Source organism: Papio anubis, chromosome 2 (assembly GCF_008728515.1).
Source record: "Papio anubis isolate 15944 chromosome 2, Panubis1.0, whole genome shotgun sequence".
Lineage (NCBI taxonomy): Eukaryota > Metazoa > Chordata > Mammalia > Primates > Cercopithecidae > Papio > Papio anubis.
This window is the reverse complement of record NC_044977.1, coordinates 87,319,636-87,342,122: the sequence shown is the minus strand read 5'-3', so window position 1 is coordinate 87,342,122 and position 22,487 is coordinate 87,319,636. Positions and strand designations below refer to the sequence as shown.

Below are 22,487 nucleotides of genomic sequence, written 5' to 3'. Positions count from 1 at the left end.
GGTCAGCATTTGCTGTGAGCTCATCTGAGCTAAGAGCTCCCAGCAGATCTGGCTGCTGCTCTGGCCACCTTGTGCAGGAGCTGGAGGAAGTCATCTGGGGCTGGGCATCTGTTGTGTGTGCATGCACACGTGTGTGTCTGAGTGAGCCCCTGTGTGCTGGCTTATGTTCAGGATGGAGTGAATACACGTGTGTGTGCACAAAATCGAGTGAGCGCTCCCTCAACCAAGGCTATGGAGCAGCCTCGTGGGGCCTGGGCAGAAGCCAGTGTGCACATAGGTGCTTACACACCTGAGTGTCCTTCACAAGTGGCAACCTGAGGAGCCCCTTGGGGTCACTTACTATAGTGAACATTAACTTAGAGAATGGTGAGAAACCCAGGAGTGTGGGAGCTGCTGTGTGTGAATCTGCAAGGCACATTCAGTGTTACATTGAACATTAAAATACAGTTTGGGTTTTTTTTTTTTTTTTCCTGAGGCAGAGTCTCCCTCCGTTGCCCAGGCTGGAGTGCAATGGCGTAGTCTCAGCTCACTGCAACCTCTGCCTCCTAGGTTCAAGCCATTCTCCTGTCCTCAGCCTCCCAAATAGCTGGGATTACAGGCATGCGCCACCACGCCAGGCTAGGTTTTGTATTTTTAGTAGAGACGGGGTTTCACCATGTTGGCCAGGCTGGTCTCAAACTCCTGAACTCAGGTGACCTGCCCGCCTTGGCCTCCCAAAGTGCTGAGATTACAGGCATGAGCCACCGCGCCTGGGCAGTTGGGTTTTTTTTTAAGAGATAAGGTCCCACTCTGCTGCCCATGCTGGAGTGCACTGGTACGATCATGGCTGCCTTGAACTCTTGGCCTCAAGTGATCCTCTTACCTTGGCCTCCTGAAGTACCGAGATTATGGGAGTGAGCCACCATGCCCACCTGTTTTATATTTGGGGAAATAATTAGTTTGAAGGTGCAGGCAACTTTCCAGGCAGGCGAGAGGCACTTGACCCCAAGGGATCAAGTTAGAAGGGTCAGGCACACTGATGTAGGCAGAGCCTCTGATTGCCCTGATCCCTGAACAAAGTGGGTGCCAAGTTAGTGGAATGTCAGCTTTTGGTTCTGATTCTGCTTTAGAATTTCAGTTTCCCATTTGAAAAGTGGGGGTGTTTATCTTGGCCCTGCTTGTCTGCCTGGGTGGTTATGAAGAAAAAACCCCAAACTTAGAAAATCACAAAGGGCTGCATGGGGCAGGATGGGAAAAAGAGGTGGCACTGTCCTGTCCCCTTACCAGATAACAATGGCACATACCAGGTGCCTGGCATGGAGTAGGTGCCCAGCAATAGGGTACTTAGGGAGGCACTGAGTGACTCCCCAAATGAATATCTTGGGGTAACAGATGCAAATGCCACCAAGGCCCAGGTAGGTTTTGAGGAGGAGTGAAGAGAGTGCCCTTGGCCTGGGGTAGATTGATGGAGGGCAGCCATCCCATTGCTAGCTGGCTGTTGCCCAGTGGGCCCAACGTCACATTTTCCAGTTTTACCAGAGACGCCACAAATCCAGACTTACATAAACCTCTCAATTTTTTTCTTTTCTTTTTTTTTTTTTTTTTTTGAGATAGAGTTTGGCTCTTGTCACCCAGACTGGAGTGTAGTAGTGCGATCTCGGCTCACTGCAACCTCGGCCTCCCGGGTTCAAGTGATTCTCCTGCCTCAGCCTCCCAGATAGCTGGGATTACGGGTATGCACCACCACACCCAGCTAATTTTCAGTAGAGGCGGCTTTTCACTATGTTGGTCAGGCTGGTCTCGAACTCCTGACCTCAGGCCATCTGCCTACCTTGGCCTCCCAAAGTGCTGGGATTACAGGTGTGAGTCACTGCACCCGGCAGACCTCTCAGTTTTTAACACTGGCAACTGAGACTAGTGTGTATATGCACCATGTGGGCCAAATCCAATCGTGGGAGAGCCCTGGGAGAGTGGGTCCCTGAGTGCTGCCCGTGACTGTTCCCAGTAGTCCTGCCCGGCCGCCTGGCCTCATCCCTCTGTGTGCACAGGCCCACTGCAGGCCCTGCCATGGCACCATTCCTGCGCATCGCCTTCAACTCCTACGAGCTGGGCTCCCTGCAGGCTGAGGACGAGGCGAACCAGCCCTTCTGTGCCGTGAAGATGAAGGAGGCGCTTAGCACAGGTAGGCCTGGAGGCTGGACCCTGGAGAGGGGCTGGGAATCTGGGCCCAGCTGGAGGGACTGGAGGGGGCCTGGCCTTGTTCCCTACAACCTCTGAAGGATTCTGCTCTTCCTCATCCTTGGCTCCCTGCCCCGTTCAGCTATGAAGGCAGAGGCCGCTGAGTCTCTATAGGGCCGCAAACACTGGCCAAATTGAGCCCTCCTTGGAAGGCTTGGAGTTTCTGGCTCCTCCTCCACTGGTTGGTTTACCCAGCAATTTTTACATGTCCGTCTGTGCCAGGGCCTGTGCTGGACACTGAGGATACTATCATGCTCCAGGACTGACCTGGCCTTGCCCTCATGGGGTTCATAGTCAGGTGGGGAAACCAGGCATGTCACAAAGCAGTGAGTCCTGCAATAGGGAAGCCCAGAGAAGGCACCCTCTGAACCTGAGGTCAGGGAGGACTTCCTGGAGGAAGCACATACCTCACACCATTCCCTCTTGCTTTTGCCCTGGCCTGGTGAACCCCTAGTTGTCCCTCAGGTCTCAGCTGAACTGTGCCTTCCTCTAGGAAATCTTCCCTGACCCTTAGGCTTAACCCTGTGGCCACTTGACCATAGGCAAGTCTAGCACTACCAGCCTTACCCTCTTTAGTCTCATCACAGCTATGACTTAACAGTTACTTGAGGAAGGAGTTGATGCATTCGCCACCCGGGCCTGGGGATCCAGGAGGACAGGCCCGGGATGTAGCTTTTCTTTCAGCTGTGTTCCACGCCTCGAATATTATGGCTGGCATGCAAGAGCTGTCAGCCCATGTTCCCTGAGTGAATGCATAAGGGCAGGCGACATTTAAATGGAGCTGGAGCAAGAGGGACACAGGAAGAGGGACCAGCAGGAACAAAGGCCTGGAGGGAGGACCTAGCATGGTGCCCGAGACAGTTCTGTGCTCTAGAGGACACTGGGGGACCACAGCAGGCCCTCAGGGCAGGAGAGTCGGGCAGATTCTGCCAGGGGAAGGCCGTGGAGATCCAGGAGGGAGGGACAGAGGGGCCCTGACCCAACCTTCCCTGCCTGGCCTTGTTGTAGAGCGTGGGAAAACACTGGTGCAGAAGAAACCGACCATGTATCCTGAGTGGAAGTCGACATTCGATGCCCACATCTACGAGGGCCGTGTCATCCAGATCGTGCTAATGCGGGCAGCCGAGGAGCCAGTGTCTGAGGTGACCGTGGGTGTGTCGGTGCTGGCCGAGCGCTGCAAGAAGAACAATGGCAAGGCTGAGTTCTGGGTGAGGGGCGCACGAGCCGCGCCGTGTGTGTGTGTGTGTGTGTGTGTGTGAGCGCGCGCGCGCGCACACTCGCGCTCACATGCGCACGCCTGCATCAGTGTGTGGGCTCAGTTAGCACAGCTGAAGGGCACCAGGCCCTGTGCTGGCCACCAGTCCAGCCCTGTGGCCAATGTGGCCTGGGTGTGAATCCTGGCTCTGCAATTCACCAGATTCCCAGCCTCTCTGAGCTTCTGCTTCCACATCTGTTAAGGGAGGGCGCTACTAAATGTGCCTACCTCAGGGTCAGTTGTTCAAATGAAAGGAGCAGCTGGATGTACAGGGCTTATTGCAGAACCTGACACATAGCAGGTGCTAAAGACAGCCAACTTCCTTATTGTGACTACTTTTTCCTTTTTAATTTTGGAAAGGCAGGATATGCACATAGTAAAACATTTTTAACTGCACGAAAAGGTGTGTCCCTGCCCCAAAACCAGGCCACCAGGCCTCCTTCCCAGAGGCACCCATTATTCCAGTTCTTTTTGGAATCTTTGCATATATTCTAGACCTTGGCAGCCATTGAGGGGGCAACATAGTGACCTTTAACAGCAAGGAGGTGGGAGAAGGGGAGGCTTACGGTCTCATCTACTTACCTGCTGAAATGGAGACTCAGCACAAGCAAGTGGCCACCTGGCCATGTGCAGCTGTGTGTTCTGGGTGGCCACAGGATGCCAGCTCTGGCAGAAGTCCCCTGGGGTTACATGTGGGATGTAACCAAGATGTCTCCACCAGGAAAGGCCCTGTGACCACTGGAGACTCAGATCAGCCTCCTGCGAGGGGTGAGGGGGCTGGGATGGGAGAGAGGTTGACACAGGGCTGTACTGACCCTTGGCCAGTCAGGCAGAGACACAGAGGGGCCTCTGGCTGTGCTGTCTCCACTCCCCCAAGGGAGGATATCAGTCACCAGGTCTGGGTCTTGGGGGAGGTGAGGGGATAGAGGCTCAGGTCCCACCCTCAAGACTGTCCAGTCTGCATGAGGAGCCCTTGGCACAGATGGAGGGGCAGCGTGTGTGCACGAGGATGAGTGTGTCTGTCTCTCTCCACATGTGCACATGGGTGGGGGCCTCCATTCTAAGATCCTTGCTAAGGGGGCCGCCGTGGGTAGGGGTGGGGAATTTCCCTTCCCGCTCTGTTCCCCAGCTATGTGTCTGGGCTGGGTGTGGGCTGGACCCTTTCACTTCCCTAAATGTAATAATACCCCTGGGTACAGTGTGGGGGTGGGGCTCAGGGGTGGGGCTCAGGCAGGGCCCTGCCCACACTGGGCAGACAAGTGTCTGGCTAAGCCTTGGGGGGCTGCCTTGGCCTTGAGGGACCAGCCATGGGGGCGGGTTCTGAGTTTGGCCTGGCCCAGGCCACCCTCACTGACCTTGTTCTCCCCTGGCCTCTGGCCCCCAACAGCTGGACCTGCAGCCTCAGGCCAAGGTGTTGATGTCTGTTCAGTATTTCCTGGAGGACGTGGGTAAGAACTCTCTGGGGATGGAGGGGGCTCCTTTGCCTGGTTCAGAGGCAGAGCCAGCACTGAGGCGTAGGGAAGCGGCTCCCTTTGGCAGACTGTCCAGGGCCACCCTGGGAGGGAGTGCAGGGGTGCCACCCCTCCCAGATACCAGGGCTGACTTCCCCACTCCATGGTCCCCAGATTGCAAACAGTCTATGCGCAGTGAGGACGAGGCCAAGTTCCCAACGATGAACCGCCGGGGAGCCATCAAACAGGCCAAAATCCACTACATCAAGAACCATGAGTTTATCGCCACCTTCTTTGGGCAACCCACCTTCTGTTCTGTGTGCAAAGACTTTGTCTGGTGAGAACTGGCCATGCCCACTGGTGGTGGTGCAGGGTAGTGGGGGCCGATCCCAGTCCCCACTCACTCACTTTGCCTGGGTGTTGCCTTTCAGGGGCCTCAACAAGCAAGGCTACAAATGCAGGCGTAAGTGTCTCCACAGGCCAGTTTGTACGTATGTACCTGTGTGTGCTCACGTGTGCCAGTGCCTGTGTGTGTGCCGGTGCCTGTGTGCGCTCAGAGAGTGTATGCACGTGAATTTTCCCTGTGTAGACACAGCAGCTGAGTTCAGTGAGTGCTGGGGCTGGCTTGCTGCTGCTCTGGAAAACCAGTTCTGCACCTCTCTTCCCAGCTGCATATTCAGTGACCGGGAGTTGGTGGATGGCAATTGGGCACAGTAGAGTATTCACGCAGAAACCAGCCCAGGCCATGCGCCAGGCCTCTTTTCCCTGGAGAGGCAGTGATACTAGCACACAGTGGCTGCATGTGCTTCTGTGTAGATGTGGGTGTCTCTGAGTACACAGGTGTGAGCACACTCTCTCCCTGAGGGTGCATGCACGAGGCGCCGCAGGCTGGAGCCAGACTGCCTGGGTTTGAATCCTAGCTCTACCACTTCCTAGCTATAGAGTGTTAGGCAAAGTTACTTAATCTCTCTGTGCCTCAGTTTCCTGATCTATAATTTTTTTTTTTTTGAGACTGAGTCTCATTCTGTTGCCCAAGCTGGAGTGCAGTTGCGTGATCTCAGCTCACTGTAACCTCCCTCTCCCAGGTTCAAGCAATTCTCTTGCCTCAGCCTCCCGAGTAGCTGGGATTACAGGCGTGCACCACCATGCCTGGCTAGTTTTTGTATTTTTAGTAGAAATGGGGGTTTTGTCATGTTGGCCAGGCTGGTCTCGAACTCCTGACCTCAAGTGACGTACCCACCTCAGCCTCCCAAAGTGCTGGGGTTACAGGCGTGAGCTATTGTGCCTGGCCCTCATCTATAAATTAGATATAACTGTAATGTATAATAGGGTCATTGTGAAGATCAAATGGAGTAAGATATGTAAGGCTGTATTTTAAGTGCCTTCCGCTGGCAGTCGTTCTGTGTAAGAAGTTTGTTATCATTATTACATGTGCTTTGTGTGTATGTACAGGTGTCTGTTTTGAGGCGTGTCCGTGTGCATGTGTGAGAGAGGGCGTTTAGGAGCTGTTTGCTATCCCAGGGCTTGGAAGAGGGAAAGAACTGCCCCCACTTCTCATATTGCGATGCCCCGTGCCCCCTAACTTCTGCCCACCTCCCTGCCCACTAGGACTCCTTCATTTCTAAGCCCCTGCAGATTGGCCTGTCCTCTCCACCCCGTCCTCTCCAGGCCCCTCCTTCGAGGGCTGGCGGGAGGAAGACTCAAGCGCTGGGCCTCTGCGGGGTGAGGGTGTGGGTGGTCAGGAGAACGGTGGCTTTGTGTAGAGGGCTGGACTGACCGGCAGGCACCAGCTCATAGACTCTGCCCCTCCCGGTGCCCTCCCTTCCCCCTTCTGGGCCTGTGCCTCTTCAAGAATGTAACGCTGCCATCCACAAGAAATGCATCGACAAGATCATCGGCAGATGCACTGGCACTGCGGCCAACAGCCGGGACACCATAGTGAGCCTGGGGCTGGGGCAGGGCTGGGATCGGGGGGCTTAGCCACATGGGAGGGATTTACGCCCTCTCCCTGCCCTCCGGGGATAGCTTACCCTCCCTCCCCATTTTTCTTAGTCTTTCCTTGCCTCTCCCAGTGGAGCTCTCTTGGGATGTTGTGCCCAGGGTTGGGGGAGAGCTGGGGGCTGAAGAAGGGGCTGGAGCTGGCACTTGACCCTCAGCCTGTGATACCCCCACCCCCAGTTCCAGAAAGAACGCTTCAACATCGACATGCCGCACCGCTTCAAGGTTCACAACTACATGAGCCCCACCTTCTGTGACCACTGTGGCAGCCTGCTCTGGGGACTGGTGAAGCAGGGATTAAAGTGTGAAGGTGCGTGCCACCCCGCCCCTGGGCTGCAGGAGGGGCACTCCCAGCTGGTGCTGCTGTGAATTCCAGCCACCTCACACCGCCCTCACCCCCTCACCTAGAGACGGGCACCTCATTCAGGGACCTGATGAGGGTGAGGCCTTGGTGGACCCTCCCCACTGGCCTGACTGGCTCTGCCACTTGCCTGCTGTGTAACCACAGGTGTGTGGCCCACCTCTCTGAGCCATTTGGAGGGGAAAAGCAGGACCTAGAGAGTCCCTGTTAGGGGCCAGTGAGCAGAGGATGCTGAAGCCAGGCGTGGTGCACACCGGCAGGCGCCCAGACACGCCTCCACTGCCCTCTGCTTCACTTAGAGATGAGACAGAAGACCCTGGAGGGAAAGCGGCTTAAGTTGACCCAGATGTTCTTTGAAGGGTTTTGAATTAGGTCCCATGTCTTCTGGTTTTTCCTTTTTCTTTAAATCATGAAAGATTGGCCGGGCACGGTGGCTCACGCCTGTATTCCCAGCACTTTGGGAGGCCGAGGTGGGCGGATCTTGAGGTCAGGAGATTGAGACCATCCTGGCTAACATGGTGAAACCCCGTCTCTACTAAAAAAAAATACAAAAAAATACAAAAAAATTAGCCAGGTATGGTGGCAGGTGCCTGTAGTCCCAGCTACTCAGAAGGCTGAGGCAGGAGAATGCCACGAATCCGGGGAGGCAGAGCTTGCAGTGAGCCGAGATCACGCCACTGCACTCCAGCCTGGGTGACAGAGGGAGACTCCATCTCAAAAAAAAAAAAAAAAAAAAAAAACATGAAAGATTGAGGTGCTTGGCCAGGCGTGGTGGCTCACACCTGTAATCCTAGCACTTTGGGAGGCCAAGGTGGGTGGATCACTTGAGGTTGGGAGTTCGAGACCAGCCTGGCCAACATGGAGAAACCCCATCTCTACTAAAAATACAAAATTAGCTGGGTGTGGTGATGCATGCCTATAATCCCAGCTACTCAGGAGGCTGAGGCAGGAGAATCACTTGAACCCAGGAGGCAGAGGTTGTGGTGAGCCGAGATCACGCCATTGCACTCCAGCCTGGGCAACAAGAGGGAAACTCCATCTCAAAAAAAAAAAAAGAGATTGAAATATATATGATGGCTTCAGATCAATGTTTTCCTAAAAACTGGAACCCAGCAGACCCCGCTAAAGCCCTCCTTTCTCATGCTCTCCTGCCCCTCTCCTACACTGTCCCCTGCCCTTGGCTGAGCTCCAGGACTGACAGCCCCACTTCTCCCTCACCCCAGACTGCGGCATGAATGTGCACCATAAATGCCGGGAGAAGGTGGCCAACCTCTGCGGCATCAACCAGAAGCTCTTGGCCGAGGCCTTGAACCAAGTCACCCAGGTGGGCAGGTGCTATGGGGACCCTGGACACAGGGCAGTGGGGTCAGGGACAGTCAAGGCTCACAGCCACTGCTGGGGAGCCACAGGCAGCCAGGGTATATTTAGACCCAGGACTCTACTTCGGGAAGATCCAACTCAAGAATTTAGGCAGCAGAGGAAGGGGGGCTTTTTTTCATGAGAAATTCATTATTCAAGCAGTTCTTTCCTTGAGAGTGAACCTGGGGACCACAGGATTGGGTGTTGGAACACTTTGAACTAAGACTTTGGGTGTGGACGTTTGTACATGGGTGGGGCTTGAGAGATGCCACAAAACCTAAAGGTAAAATTTTAGAATCAATCAGAAATGAAGCTAAATAGTCCAATAAAATCTATTGAGTGAGTGGTTGGGAAGGTAGGGTTCCGTTTACAAAACTTCTGTTCGTAATCAGAGCCTTTCAGACCACTGAGGCTTCTCTGGGCTCCGGGAAGAGTGTGCGTGTGTACACGCAGCCCGAGTAGGGGGCCTGGGCTGTGCCCCTGTTGTCTCCTCTTGGTATTGAGGGTGGAGTTATACCTGGGGGTCTTCCTTCTGGGCTGGGAGTTCTGATAATGGTCTGACCATCTGGCCCCCCACCTCTGCTCCCTCCCCAGAGAGCCTCCCGGAGATCAGACTCGGCCTCCTCAGAGCCTGTTGGGATATACCAGGGTTTCGAGAAGAAGACCGGAGTCACTGGGGAGGACTCGCAAGGTGAAGCTGGGTCCAGTGGCCCTGTACAGTTTGTATTCCCCCTGAGGCCAAAGAAAGGGGACTGTCCTTCCTTCCGTTGTCAAGTGAGACATGGGAGGAACCCCCGGCCCTGGGGAGTGAGCCCCTTCCTCTGTGAGGCCCCTTCCCCCCTGAGGCCCCTTCCCCCAGCCTACCCCGGGCCCTGGGGAGGGGAGTTGTGTAGACTGAGACCCCGATCTGAGGAGGTGCCGTCTCTCGGGCAGACAACAGTGGGACCTACGGCAAGATCTGGGAGGGCAGCAGCAAGTGCAACATCAACAACTTCATCTTCCACAAGGTCCTGGGCAAAGGCAGCTTCGGGAAGGTGAGGGCTGTGAGCCGGGCACCTGCTTCCCACCTCACCCTGGCTGCTTCCCACTTAGGTGGCTGAGGCGGGAGTCTGAATTGGGCTGTGGCCCCTGTCCTGTCCTCCCCTGCTCAGCACCTGTGCCTCCCCATCAGGTGCTGCTTGGAGAGCTGAAGGGCAGAGGAGAGTACTTTGCCGTCAAGGCCCTCAAGAAGGATGTAGTCCTGATCGACGACGACGTGGAATGCACCATGGTTGAGAAGCGGGTGCTGACGCTCGCCGCAGAAAATCCCTTTCTCACCCACCTCATCTGCACCTTCCAGACCAAGGTGCCTGGGCCTCCTGCCGTCACCGCCCCATGCCACAGCCATGTCCCACAGCCCCTCAGCCCCTCTAAGTCAGGGCTGTGTCTCCCCCTCAGGCCACTTAAAGCAGGGCCATGCTTTCCCCCTCATGCCTCCCAGGGCAGAGTTGTCCCCCTCAGCCAGGGCCTGTCCCTGCTGTTTCCTGTTGGGGCTTGGCCCCAGTGGCCCTGAGTGAGGGAGCCTCCTGCCTGTTCCTCACCCCTGCTCACCACCCTCCCCACCCCAGGACCACCTGTTCTTTGTGATGGAGTTCCTCAACGGGGGGGACCTGATGTACCACATCCAGGACAAAGGCCGCTTTGAACTCTACCGTGCCACGTATGTGAGGGCCATGGTGGGGAAGGGCCCAGCGTGGAGGAAGGGCCACTGGCTCAGAACCCACTGCCAGTCTGCCCTCCATGCCTTCTTCCCTCTCCCTAGAAAAGCCAGCCTGGGCTAGAGCAGCAGCTGGGGAGATGTGGGGGTAGCCTGGGTCCACACCACACAGGAAGCCATGGTTGGCAAGTGAGCTGTGGCTGGGGGCTCAGTGCAAATACTCTGGGTCCTGGCCTCTCTGCGGGCCACAGCCAGGGCAGCCTTGCAAATGGTGGTCTTACACGACTCAGGACACCGGACCCTGGTGCATGGCCCCCAGACCTGCTTTTCCCCATTCACATGCCCCCCCACCCCAAACTAACCGTGTGTGTGTGCATGCATGCAAACACATGTGTACATGCATATAAATGCATATACTCTTAGAGAACTGGCTCACTGAGAGCTTTCCCTTCAGAACTTTCTGCCTGGGCTGCCAGCCCCCACTTACCTGATACAAGATGTACTTGATGTACTTGATCATGCTTAGGTTGTCCATGGAGTTATTTGCAGCATTTCTTGCCCCTGGAAGTGGGGATGAGGGCCCGAGGAGAAGCAGAGGCTGCTCGGCAGAGATCCTGGAACACTTTGTCTCTCTCTCTTGCCCAGGTTTTATGCAGCTGAGATAATCTGTGGACTGCAGTTTCTACACAGCAAGGGCATCATTTACAGGTGCAGGGGTTAGGGCAGCGGGGGGCTCTTGGGAGGGGAGGCTCCAGCCCCATCATATCTTCTGAAATGCTGCAAGCAGGATTCCCCCAACTCCAGTTCCTTCTCTGCTGGAAATCAATCTTTAGCTGGGGATTTGCCTAAACCTCCCACCCTGGTGCGAGCATTCCTGTGGCCCCCATTTGAGGCCGGCTTAGCTCCAGGAACTAGGAACTCACTGCCCATATTTGACACCATCGCCCCGCCCATCCTTGGAGCCATCAGTCTCGCTCGGAAGACCCATCGAGTCATCTAAGCTTCCACTAGAAGAGACTGGTTCCATAAAGTCTCATCTAATAAGTTATGATTCCATCCTATGGTAGGAACTGTACACCCACCAAAAAGGCTGCGGCCAGGCTCTGTGTACTGACATGGGATAATGCCAAGACACGCTGTTAAGTGGAAAACCAACCTGTGGGAGAGTGTGTATCGAATATTAGCATTCAGGCTTTAAAACGTGGGAGAGAGGCTGGGTGCGATGGCTCACACCTGTAATCCCAGCAATTTGGGAGGCCGAGGTGGATGGATCACCTGAGGTCAGGAGTTTGAGACCAGCCTGACCAACATGGTGAAACCCTGTCTCTACTAAAAAATACAAAAATTAGCTGGGCATGGTGGTGGATACCTGTAATCTCAGCTACTCAGGAGGCTGAGGCAGGAGAATTGCTTGAACCCGGGAGGCAGAGGTTGCAGTGAGCCAAGATTGCACCACTGCATTCCAGCCTGGGTGACACAGCCAGACTCCATCTCAAAAAAAAAAAAAAAAAAAAAGGGGGAGCAAGCTGCATGCTGCCATATGCTTGTCCACGCCTAGAATTGCTCTGAGGAGAGCCTGGTGATTGAGCTCAGTGGAAGGCAGACTTTGTACTGTTTGCCATTTCTAGTTCCCATATGCATAAAGTATCTACTCAAATGACTAATTACTGAATATAGACATGGTCCCCACCTTTGGGGAGTAGACAAAACTGAACCTGGGGATCACTTCTGCTGCCGACTGCTAGGGGACCCTGGACAAGTGACATCACCACCTGTTTGAGCCCCATTTGGGTTTCAGGAAGTAGGGCGGTGTGTGCCCAGCATTTAGCACACAGTAGGGGACTTGCAGGAAGCACCTGTTTTTAGGATCTCTTTCTCCTGCTTCCTTTTCTCTTTCTCATTCCCTTGTACTCTTGGGACAGTCCTGGACTAATATGGCTGAAAATTAGGACATGGCGGGCAGGGTGGGGAAGAAGAAATGGCTCCTGCTGACTCTTACCTGTCCCCTGTCCTTAGGGACCTCAAACTGGACAATGTGCTGCTGGACCGGGATGGCCATATCAAGATTGCCGACTTTGGGATGTGCAAAGAGAATATATTCGGGGAGAACCGGGCCAGCACCTTCTGCGGCACTCCTGACTATATCGCCCCTGAGGTGAGCTGATACCCTTCCATACCCCCGCTCAGTCAGGCACCTTGCCTCCCCACGGTGGGCGGGGGAAGGCTTCCCAAGGGCAGTGAGGTCCAAGCCAAAGCCCATAGGCCGAGGCGGCCTGGCTAGGGCTCATGCCCAGGGGCCCCTCTCAGCCCCAGCACCTCAGCTCCTGCTGACCTGCTCCCCTCAGATCCTGCAGGGCCTGAAGTACACATTCTCGGTGGACTGGTGGTCTTTCGGGGTCCTTCTGTATGAGATGCTCATTGGCCAGTCCCCCTTCCATGGTGATGATGAGGATGAACTCTTCGAGTCCATCCGTGTGGACACACCGCATTATCCCCGCTGGATCACCAAGGAGTCCAAGGACATCCTGGAGAAGGTGCAGGCCCTGGGCTGGGCTGGGGCAGGGGCAGGGGCTGGTAGACACTGGGCTTTGGGTGAGGAGCTTCCTGTCTCTGGAATGGCAGCCTCAGTGGTGCCACAGTCCTAACATACAGGGTATTGCTCTCTCACCATGTTCCCAGGAACTCCTGTCGAGTCCTGTGCATGGCATCAGCCTGACATGGTGACTAAGGGCCCAGGGTCAGGAGACAGACAGACCCGAGGCCAAACGCTGGCTCTGCTTGGGACTAGCTGGTCACAACCTCTTAGAGTTTGTCTCCTTATCTGCAAAATGAGGCTATGAGCAGTCTTGCCTCACAGAGTTGTTGGGAAGAAAATAGAAACATACGATGCTCAGCTGTCGGCCAGGCAGATAGTAAATAATAAAAAGTCCCATTAGCAGAGTCGTGGATGTCCAGCCCAGAGCCTGTCATCTCTGGGGAAACTGGGAGCACTGCATGCCAGAGTGGCCTCCCTCAGCCCCACTGTTCCCCAGGCTGACTGCGGGGCTGGGGCAAGCCTGGCTTTGCATCCATGGGCCTGCTGGGGATTTGCTGAAGCTCCAATTTCCCATGGCCCTTGGGTGCTAACCTGGGTTGCTGGGTTGCAGCTCTTTGAAAGGGAACCGACCAAGAGGCTGGGAGTGACCGGAAACATCAAAATCCACCCCTTCTTCAAGACCATAAACTGGACTCTGCTGGAAAAGCGGAGGTTGGAGCCACCCTTCAGGCCCAAAGTGGTACGTGATCCTGCCCTGCACTGTCTTCGGGCTGGGCTCCTCCTCCCCTGCCCTCCCTCTCTCCTACATCACTCACACGCTTTCCACCTCTCCCTTCTTCCAGCAAGTCTACTTCCCCGATCTCCACAGCATGTTCAGTCACAGCTGCTGCCCTTGTATTCTCATCCTCTCCCTCCTGACTCAGTGAGCACACACTGGGGACTGTGGATCCCACTGTATGCACAGGACCCTGTTTTGGGAAATAGAGTTAAAACCTCATGTTATTACTCCATTCAATCCATTCTCCAATACATATGGGGAGTCCTGAGTCCCTGTTGAATGCAGAGCACAGTGCTTGGCTGCACAACAAAGTGGGAGACACAGTCCCAGAACCGGAGGAGTTCGCAGCTAGTTGGAGAGATAAGAAACTTGCACACCGATGACAATTTGTGATACGAGATGACAGCCTAAGAGATACCCCAGGACACATGATCAGTTGCTATTGAGTGGGTCTGTCAGCAGGAGCCCAGGCGGCAGAGAAGAGGGTGGGTCTGAGAGGCCCCCTTGGAAGAAGTGAGACTAGCAGGGCTGGGAGGTCTGAGAGGCTCCCTTGGAAGAAGTGAGACAAGGGACAGCTGGGAGGCATTCCAGGTGGAAGAGGGGATGGTTCACTCAAAGGCCCAGAATCTACAGGGCCACCAAGGAACCAGCCTGAGAGCAGAGGCAGGTGTGGCCCCTCTGTGACCACAGTTCTTCCTTCCCACTCCCTTTGTCTCCTCTGATTCCCTTCCTCCACCAGGGCACACAGTTCCCACTGGGCAGCCTGTGTAATGCACCCCACATTTGTGCTTTGAGGCTACAGAGCACTTCCCCTACACCAAGGACCTCAAACTCAGACGTGTCCTGGCTGAGCATGTAACTGACAGGCTAGGCCAGCTGCAAGAAAGTCACACAGCCTGCTTTCAGTCTCACTTTTGATAGATTTCCTTCTCTGCACTAAGAAACACAAAGCAGGTGTGATGTACCCCTTGTCAGTGGGGCAGGGGCTGTCCAGGGGGCTCTCATCACCAAGAGTGGGCAGGAAGTAGGCCCATGGCTGCTTTAATCTGCCAGTTTTCAAAAGAAGCTGGAAATCTGGATTTTTATGTTGCATTGTTCAATTTTAAAATATAGGTTCAGGCTGGGCGCGGTGGCCCACACCAGTACTTTGGGAGGCTGAGGCAGGCAGATCACCTGAGGTCAGGAGTTCGAGACCAGCCTGGCCAACATAGTGAAACCGTCTCTACTACAAAAAATACCAAAAAATCAGCCGGTTACGGTGGCACGTGCCTGTAATCCCAGCTACTCAGGAGGCTGAGGCAGGAGAATCGCTTGAACCCGGGAGGCGGAGGTTGCAGTGAACCGAGATCATGCCACTGCACTCTAGCCTGGGCAACAGAGTGAGACTCCATCTCAAAATATATACATCAATAAAAATAAATTAAATAAATAAATAAATAAAATACAGGTTGAAATTCCATTAAAACCCAGTTCAAGCTGAAATGATTATAGTTGCCAGTTCAGTTTGGCCAAAGGGCCACCAGATTGCGGTCTCTCTGTGTGACCATCCCATCACATCCTTAGAAGCAGAGAATCAGCAAATTTCTCCTGTCAACAGCCTGATAGTATATATTTTGGACTTTTCAGGCTTGATGGTCTCAAAGCAGTCACAGACAGTACATCAACAAATGGGCATGGTTGTGTATTACAAAAGCTTTATTTATGGAAAGTGAAATTTGAATTTCACCTAATTTTCATGTCATGAAATATTTTTCTTTTGTTTTTTTTTTCCAACCACTTAAAAATGCGAAAGCCATTCTTAGCTTGTGGGCCCCACAAAAACAGATGGTGAGTGAGATTTGGCCTCCATGGGCTGTGATTTGGTGGCCCCTGAGCAGGAGGCTACCACCTCTCCTCACCCAGGCCCAGAGCTCCCTGGTCACTTTCCTCCTCCTCTTGGGGAAATGGCAGCCTCTTTCCTGTGGGGCTCCTTTTAGGCTGCTAGGGGAGGCTCCCTCTTCCGTTCTGGGTGAGGACAGCTCTGGCCTGGCCCAGCCCTGCAGGGACTCCAGCCTGGGGTGTCTGGAGGGCCATTCCCTACGTCCTGTTCGCTCACCCCTGCCCTCTGCTTGTAGAAGTCCCCCAGAGACTACAGCAACTTCGACCAGGAGTTCCTGAACGAGAAGGCGCGCCTCTCCTACAGCGACAAGAACCTTATCGACTCCATGGACCAGTCTGCGTTTGCCGGCTTCTCCTTTGTGAACCCCAAATTCGAGCACCTCCTGGAAGACTGAGGTTCCTGGACAGAGCAGGCTAGCCCCGCCCTCCACCCACATCTGCCCGCTCCCCACGATAAGCACCAGAGGGACTGTGGTGACTTCTGCTGCTGGCCCCGCCCCTGCCCCCAGAGCGGCCTTGGCTCCTGTCTGGCCAGGCTCTCATGGTACTTCCTCTGTGAACTGTGTGTGAATCTGCTTTTCCTCTGCCCTCGGAGGGAAATTGTAAATCCTGTGTTTCATTACTTGAATGTAGTTATCTATTGAAAATATATATTATATATATAGACATATATATATAAAATAGGCTGTATATATTGCTCAGTAGAGAAAAACCATGGGGGACTGGTGACATGTTGATCTTTTTCAAAAAAATATATATACGACAAAAAAAAAAAAAAAAAAAAGGAGCACAAGCTGTTTGAACCACCAGGTTCTTTTATTTGTGTGTCTAAATAAACACCAAATGGTACCAACCTGGTTGTCAGGACACATTTGTCCCAGGAAGCTGGTGGCGGCCACTCCCACTTTTGGCAGCACTGGCCCGGAAGCTAACTGCTGGGCCTTCATGCAAATGTGTTTGTATTTATGGGTTTCCTCTGGCCCAGGACGCTGGGCCTAAAGCAGAAGACTTTTCCAGGTGGCTACAGGGAGCCCCAGATGTCTCTGTGGGGTGATGGGCCAGCTGTAGCTGTCTCTGGAAGGGCAGAGACGTAGAAGGCAGAAGCAGAGGCTTTGAGGCTGGCCCCAGATGAGGGAGGAGAGGAAGAAAATACAGCTCAGGCTTCAGGCATATCTGGATTTAAATCACAGAGTAGCCAAAGGATGTGGGCACGTCACTTGATCATTTTAAGCCTCAGTATTGGGTGGGCGTGGTGGCTCACACCGATAATCCTAGCCCTTTGGGAGGCTAAGGTGGGAGGATTGCCTGAGCCAAGGAGTTTGAGACCAACCTGGACAACATAGCGAGACCCTGTCTCTTTAAAAAAAAAAAGAAGGAAAAAAAGGCTCAGTTTCCTCTAAAATGGGGGCAAGGCAAGGAGACCATAGCTGTAACTCCTCATCTCATTACCATTTATCCCTGCCTTTGCCGCAGAGGAGTCTGTGTCTAAGTTCTAGAATCTATATCATAGCAGCTTTTGCCTACCTGGGGAAGGAGACACAGGCAGGGTGGGAGAGAAAGGTGGAAAAATGATGAGTGACTGGGCCAAGGTTGACAGACGTGCTCCAGTGTGCCTGTCGTGCAGGTGAGGAATGGCTCCAGGAGACCAGGAGGCGCCGGCATCCCCCCTGAGTGTGCTCAGCTGGAGACAGTGAGTCTACTCTGCCCTCCTCCCCACCGACTCCATGTCTCCCCCTCTCCTGGCTTTTCATTGCTTCCGCCTCCCTCACTACCTCTCCCTGTTTCTGTTCCCGCCCTGCTGTCTCGGGCACCGGTCTCAGGCAGAGCCTGCTCTTCAGACCCTCTGGTCTAGCCCTGGCCCTCTGTCCCTAGAGGGGGGTGAGACACTCCTAGCACCAGATTGGCTGGCCTGGGCAGCCAAGCAGCTGACTTCCAGCAAGTTCATTTTTCTGGGCTTAGGTACAAGTTTCCACAACTGGAGAGGGCGGGATGGTATGGGGCTGGTGCTGGCTCAGGGAGGGGGCTGCAGGGATGGGGGCCAAACTCTCCCCAAAGAGACCAAATGTCCCCTTCTCCCCACCTCCTATCTTAGGAAAACTTCCTCTTGAATTCCTGCTCTGCCTTGGGCCAGCCTGGGTGTCCAGGACAGCAGGGAAAACCTCAGAAGTGCTTGTCCCGTGGGCTCACAGGTGGAGGAACTGGCAGCATGGCATGGGCTCTGTTCTGGGACACTGGGGCTGTAGGAGCCCAGAGGAGATGCCTGGGGGCCCCCTGTTCCCTGCCTCTGCCACAACACACACATTCCCCAGGAACCGCACGGAGCCATTCAGAGGGAGGTTAGAACAAAAACGTGGTTGGTGTCTGAACTCAGAGCTTCCCAACATCCTCCTGAAGCACCAAAGTGGAGCCTTGCACCTCAAGCCCAGTTTTCTCCAGTGTGGAACGGGGGAATAGGTTGTTTATCAGCCAGAGGCAGTGGAGGGTGGTGGGAAGAACATGGTGCCTGGAATCAGAAGCCTGGGGTTTGAATTCCGCTCTGCCGCCTACATACCATGCACTCGAGTTCCTTCATGGGCCTCAGTTTCCTCATCCGTAAAACCAGACCATTAATCCCCTGCCTCATGGAACTGACTCTGGCGGGCCCTTGTAGGACTGTTGCTGATACTCAGTGGTGCCAGGCAGAGCCCAGGAAAGGACAGGGGCTGTGCCCGTGAGGTCCACCTCAAGCAGCCCAGGACAGGAAGCAGCTGCTAAGGACACTGCCAAATCACCTGGGAGGCTACACCATTCCAGGCCGGTTCCCAGCCATTGGGTGGGTGCCAGGCCTGATCCAGCAGCCTCAGGAAATGCCTCTTATGGCTGGGCCCTGAACCACACTTTCGCTGGGACCTGGGGACCCTGAAGCAGGCAGACTGCCCTCTGCCTCCCACCTGCCAAGTAGGTATTCGAGCAGCAGCCAGCCTGGTCCCCCTGTGCAAGGACCAAACAGAGCTGGGTCCCCCATCAGTGCTGGGCGGAGCGACATGGGTGCAGGAGGCCCTGAAGGCAGGAGCACGGGCTTGGCTACTAGACAGCCCTGGGTTCGAACTGTGCATGTCCCTGGTTGTGTGACCTCAGTAAATGACTTAACCTTCCAGCACCCTAACTTCCTCTACTGTAAAATGGGGATTGCTATGATGGCTGCTGTGGACTGTGACGATGTCTCTAAGTGCAGGGCATGAGCTCAGCATGCACTAGGTGCATAGGAAACAGCAGCCACTGTGACCCCATGCTCCGGTGGGATGAAACATGCTCAGGAGAGCAGACCTGTCCACTGCACACTGCACTTCGAGTGCAAGCCCTCTAACTGGACTCTAGGTGGGCAGTTAAATGCACCCACCCATGACCCAGTGGTGCCTTTCAGGCAGAGCTACCTGGGAACTTCACCCAAGGGCCCCAGGAGGCTTGCCAGGAAGCCCACCACTGCATGGATTAATTGGGAAAAACGGGAAGCAAGCAGAAGGCCCAGCAGCCAGGGAACTGGTTAAATACTCTCCTGGCGTGGAAAGTGGTGCAGGGCCAAGTGATCGGCAAAAAGAGCCACTGAGAGAATCAAAGATGCAGCCAGATTCTACCCTGTGGTTCCATGGGCCAGCTCATGAAGGCACCCAAAGTCTCAGGCACAGGGAAGGGCTGCAGAGATGAAGGACGGACGGACGGACAGATGGATGGATGGATGGGTGAATGAATTAATGAATGAATGAATGGACTGTCCAGACCCCAGGTCCCTTTAAGGCAGTGGCTCTCAACTTCAGCATGTGCTGGTCCTGTGTCAAGTTCTAACCAGCGGATCTCAGTCCTGGCTGTCACTGGAAGCCGATGCCAGGCTGCCCTGGTCTACGGTGATCTGCGGAGGGCCCGGGCATCTGTACTTTGAAAGCTGCCCCCTGCGGTCCCACCTGCTCCAAAATCCAGAGCCAGTTGGGGAATCTGCATTTTGCCCAGTCACCCTGGTGAAGCCAGAAAATGCTACTCTGAACAGGCCACACCCTGGAAGGCGAAGTCAACCGCCTGTACAGCCCAGCCGCGGCCCGCAGAGGCCCGAGCACCCGCTCCGCAACCTGCGCGCCGCCTGCGCGGAAGACCACGGGCGGAGGATTGGTGGCCAGGAAGGGACAGTGCGGAAAGCATGCGGCCCCAGCTGGGCTACAGCGCCCTCTGGTGGCCAGAAGGCTCGCGGGCGCCGCGGAGGTCGCAGACCCCAGCAGGGGAGGACCTCCGTGGAAGGGAGCGCTGGCTTTCCCACTTCATGTCACTACTCCCTGGGGAAATATTTCAACAAAGAGATACTGGGGGACCATTTTGGAGAGGTTCAGAGATGTGGAGGTTACAGCTAGACAGCTCCCTGGTATTTTTAGAATCTCTAGACGGCCCTAAATTCAACCATTCCAACGTCACAGCCACATTCACCCATTTATTATTTATTTATTAATTTATTTAGAGATAGGGTCTTGACCTGTCACCCAGGCTGGGGTGCAGTGGTGCCATCACAGCTCACTGCAGCCTCGACCTCGTGGGCTTCTCAAGCAATCCTCCCACCCTCAGCCTCCCGAGTAGCTAGGACCACAGGCATGTGCCACCCTGCCTGGCTAATTTTGTATTTTTGGTAGAGATGGGGTTTCACCAAGTTACCCAGACAGGTCTCAAATTCCTGAGCTCAAGCAATCCTCCCATCTCGACCTCCCAAAGTGGTGGGATTACGGGCGTGAGCCACCATGCCCATGAGCTCACTGTGCACCTGCTTCTTCCTTGGCCTCCCTCCAAGCTGGATGGGGTCTTCAGCTCCCTCCTGCACCCTGACTGTGCCCAGCATGTGACCCCGGACAACTACCCTGTGTGATGCCAGAGGCTGGGGAGCTGGTTGTGGTTTCCTGAGTCCTGACCATCCTCCCAGGCACTTTATCTCCTTAGGTTGGGGCAGGGGGGGAGATACATGCAGCTGAAAATGTAAGATCCGGCAGCAAAGAAAGGGAATGGGGACAAAGAAAGGCCCCCAAAGGTAAGAGCCAGGTCTGAGGCAGCACAACTCAGACCAGGCCAGACGTGTGAGGTTTGGGGCACTCTTTGGGTATAGTTGTCAGATTGAATCAGCCCTTCACATAACCTCAGTGATTTAAGTCTTCAGAACTTGAATGCCAGCTCTGAAATCAGGCTTCTTAAGTGGGCCTTAGAAGTTTGATATGGTTTTGCTGTGTCCTCACCTAAATCTCATCCTGAACTGTAGTTCCCATAATCCCCAGGTAATCGTGGGAGGGACCCAGTGGGAGGTAATTGAATCATGGGGGTGGTTACCTCCAGGCTGTCCTCATGATAGTCAGTGAGTTCTCACGAGATTGGATGGTTTTATAAGGGGCTTCCCCCACCTCATCCCCCCCCCCCCGCCCCGCCCCACTTCACTCTGCACTTCTCCTTGCTGCTGCCACGTGAAGGACGTGTTTGCCTCACCTTCTGCCATGACTGTAAGTTTCCTGCGGCCTCCCCAGCCATGCAGAACTGTGAGTCAATTAAAACTCTTTCCTGTATAAATTATCCAGTCTCAGGTATGTCTTTATTTTATTTATTGTTTTGAGACTGAGTCTCACTCTCACCCAGGCTGGAGTGCAATGGGACAATCTCAGCTCACTGCAACCTCTACCTCCCAGGTTCAAGTGATTCTCCTGCCTCAGCCTCCTGAGTAGCTGGGATTACAGGCATCTGCCACCACGCCCGGCTAATTTTTATATTTTTGTAGAGATGGTGTTTCACCATGTGGCCAGGCTGGTCTTGAACTCCTGATCTCAGGTGATCTCCTGCCTTGGCCTCCCAAAGTCCTGGGATTACAGGCATGAGCCACTGTGCCTGGCCTTATTTATTTATTTAGAAACAGAGTCTTGCTCTGTCGCCCAGGCTGGAGTGCAGTGATGCAATCTTGGCTCACTGCAACCTCTGCCTCCCAGGTTCAAGTGATTATCCTGCCTCAGCCTCCCAAGCAGCTGGGATTACAGGCACCTGCCAGCACATCCAGCTAATTTTTGTATTTTTAGTAGAGATGGGGTTTCACTATGTTGGCCAGGCTGGTCTCGAATTCCTGACCTCAGGTGATCTGCCCACCTCGGCCTTCCAAAGTGCTGGGATTACAGGCATGAGCCACTGCACCTGGCCGATACGTCTTTATTAGCAGTGTGAGAACAGACTAATACAAAGACCCCTAATTTCTTCTCTGTCCCTATCCTGAAATACGTAACTCTGAAGGCCCTGACATTTGCTGCTCAGCCCACATTAGGCACTGGACAAAGCTCAGAGCTTTGGAGAAGGTATTTTTCCTTTTTCTTCTTAGGAGAGGGGAGTTTAGCTTTCTATCAATTTCACCTGGCATGGTGGACGCAGGAGCTGTGAGTGGGGTGGGCAGTGCTGTGCTCTGTTCCCAAATTTGTGTATTCCTTCATGGAACAGGTGACTGCTGTGTGCCAGGACCTTGACGAGCATCACTCAACGGGCATGACTGTGCCTGGCACTCATGGCGTGTGACCTGAGAGCCCATGTCAGAACACCCTGGGACAAGCACTGTGCTTGATGCTTTTCCTGCATGGTTGCCTGCAGTTCACCCTCACAACAGCCCCGTGAGGAAACAGCTGGGACTCTCCCCTTTTACCGGTGAGCAAACCCAGGCTCTGAGAGGTTGAAGGATGTGGCCTACAGCTCTGGAATGGGAGCTCCTTCCATCTGTGAGTTGGTTCCCTTGTCATGTGTCTTGTAGAGACAACAGGACATTCTCCCATCTTTTCCTGGTCTTGCTTAGGGACTGTCAGAGAACACGAGGGCCCCTACCCTGGTCCTGTCGTCAGAGGATCCAATAAGAGAGAAGTAAGCCAGTGGCAGGCAGGGACAGCAGAGGGCACCAATGATGGGCACAGGCAGGCTGACTTGGAGCTGGAAGGAC

At 54.4% G+C, this 22,487-nt stretch overlaps 1 protein-coding gene across 3 annotated transcripts in view; it reads left to right on the top strand.

Moving 5' to 3' along the window:
- Positions 1-16,382, top strand: part of PRKCD (protein kinase C delta) — a 31,450-nt gene extending 15,068 nt beyond the window's left edge. For 2 of the 3 annotated variants that reach the window (XM_003894293.4, XM_003894294.4), the window contains 17 exons: positions 2,028-2,161; positions 3,226-3,425; positions 4,860-4,920; positions 5,098-5,260; positions 5,355-5,386; positions 6,776-6,861; positions 7,102-7,231; positions 8,506-8,606; positions 9,236-9,332; positions 9,575-9,675; positions 9,813-9,986; positions 10,249-10,340; positions 10,983-11,045; positions 12,354-12,492; positions 12,683-12,871; positions 13,484-13,612; positions 15,766-16,382. In XM_003894293.4, coding sequence (XP_003894342.1) covers positions 2,047-2,161; positions 3,226-3,425; positions 4,860-4,920; positions 5,098-5,260; positions 5,355-5,386; positions 6,776-6,861; positions 7,102-7,231; positions 8,506-8,606; positions 9,236-9,332; positions 9,575-9,675; positions 9,813-9,986; positions 10,249-10,340; positions 10,983-11,045; positions 12,354-12,492; positions 12,683-12,871; positions 13,484-13,612; positions 15,766-15,924 — 2,031 coding nt within the window. In that variant the 5' untranslated portion in view covers positions 2,028-2,046 and the 3' untranslated portion in view covers positions 15,925-16,382. The remainder of the gene's footprint in view (positions 1-2,027; positions 2,162-3,225; positions 3,426-4,859; positions 4,921-5,097; positions 5,261-5,354; positions 5,387-6,775; positions 6,862-7,101; positions 7,232-8,505; positions 8,607-9,235; positions 9,333-9,574; positions 9,676-9,812; positions 9,987-10,248; positions 10,341-10,982; positions 11,046-12,353; positions 12,493-12,682; positions 12,872-13,483; positions 13,613-15,765) is intronic. The other variant, XM_009200556.3, reaches the window with a different exon arrangement.
- The last annotated feature ends 6,105 nt before the right edge of the window (positions 16,383-22,487 follow it).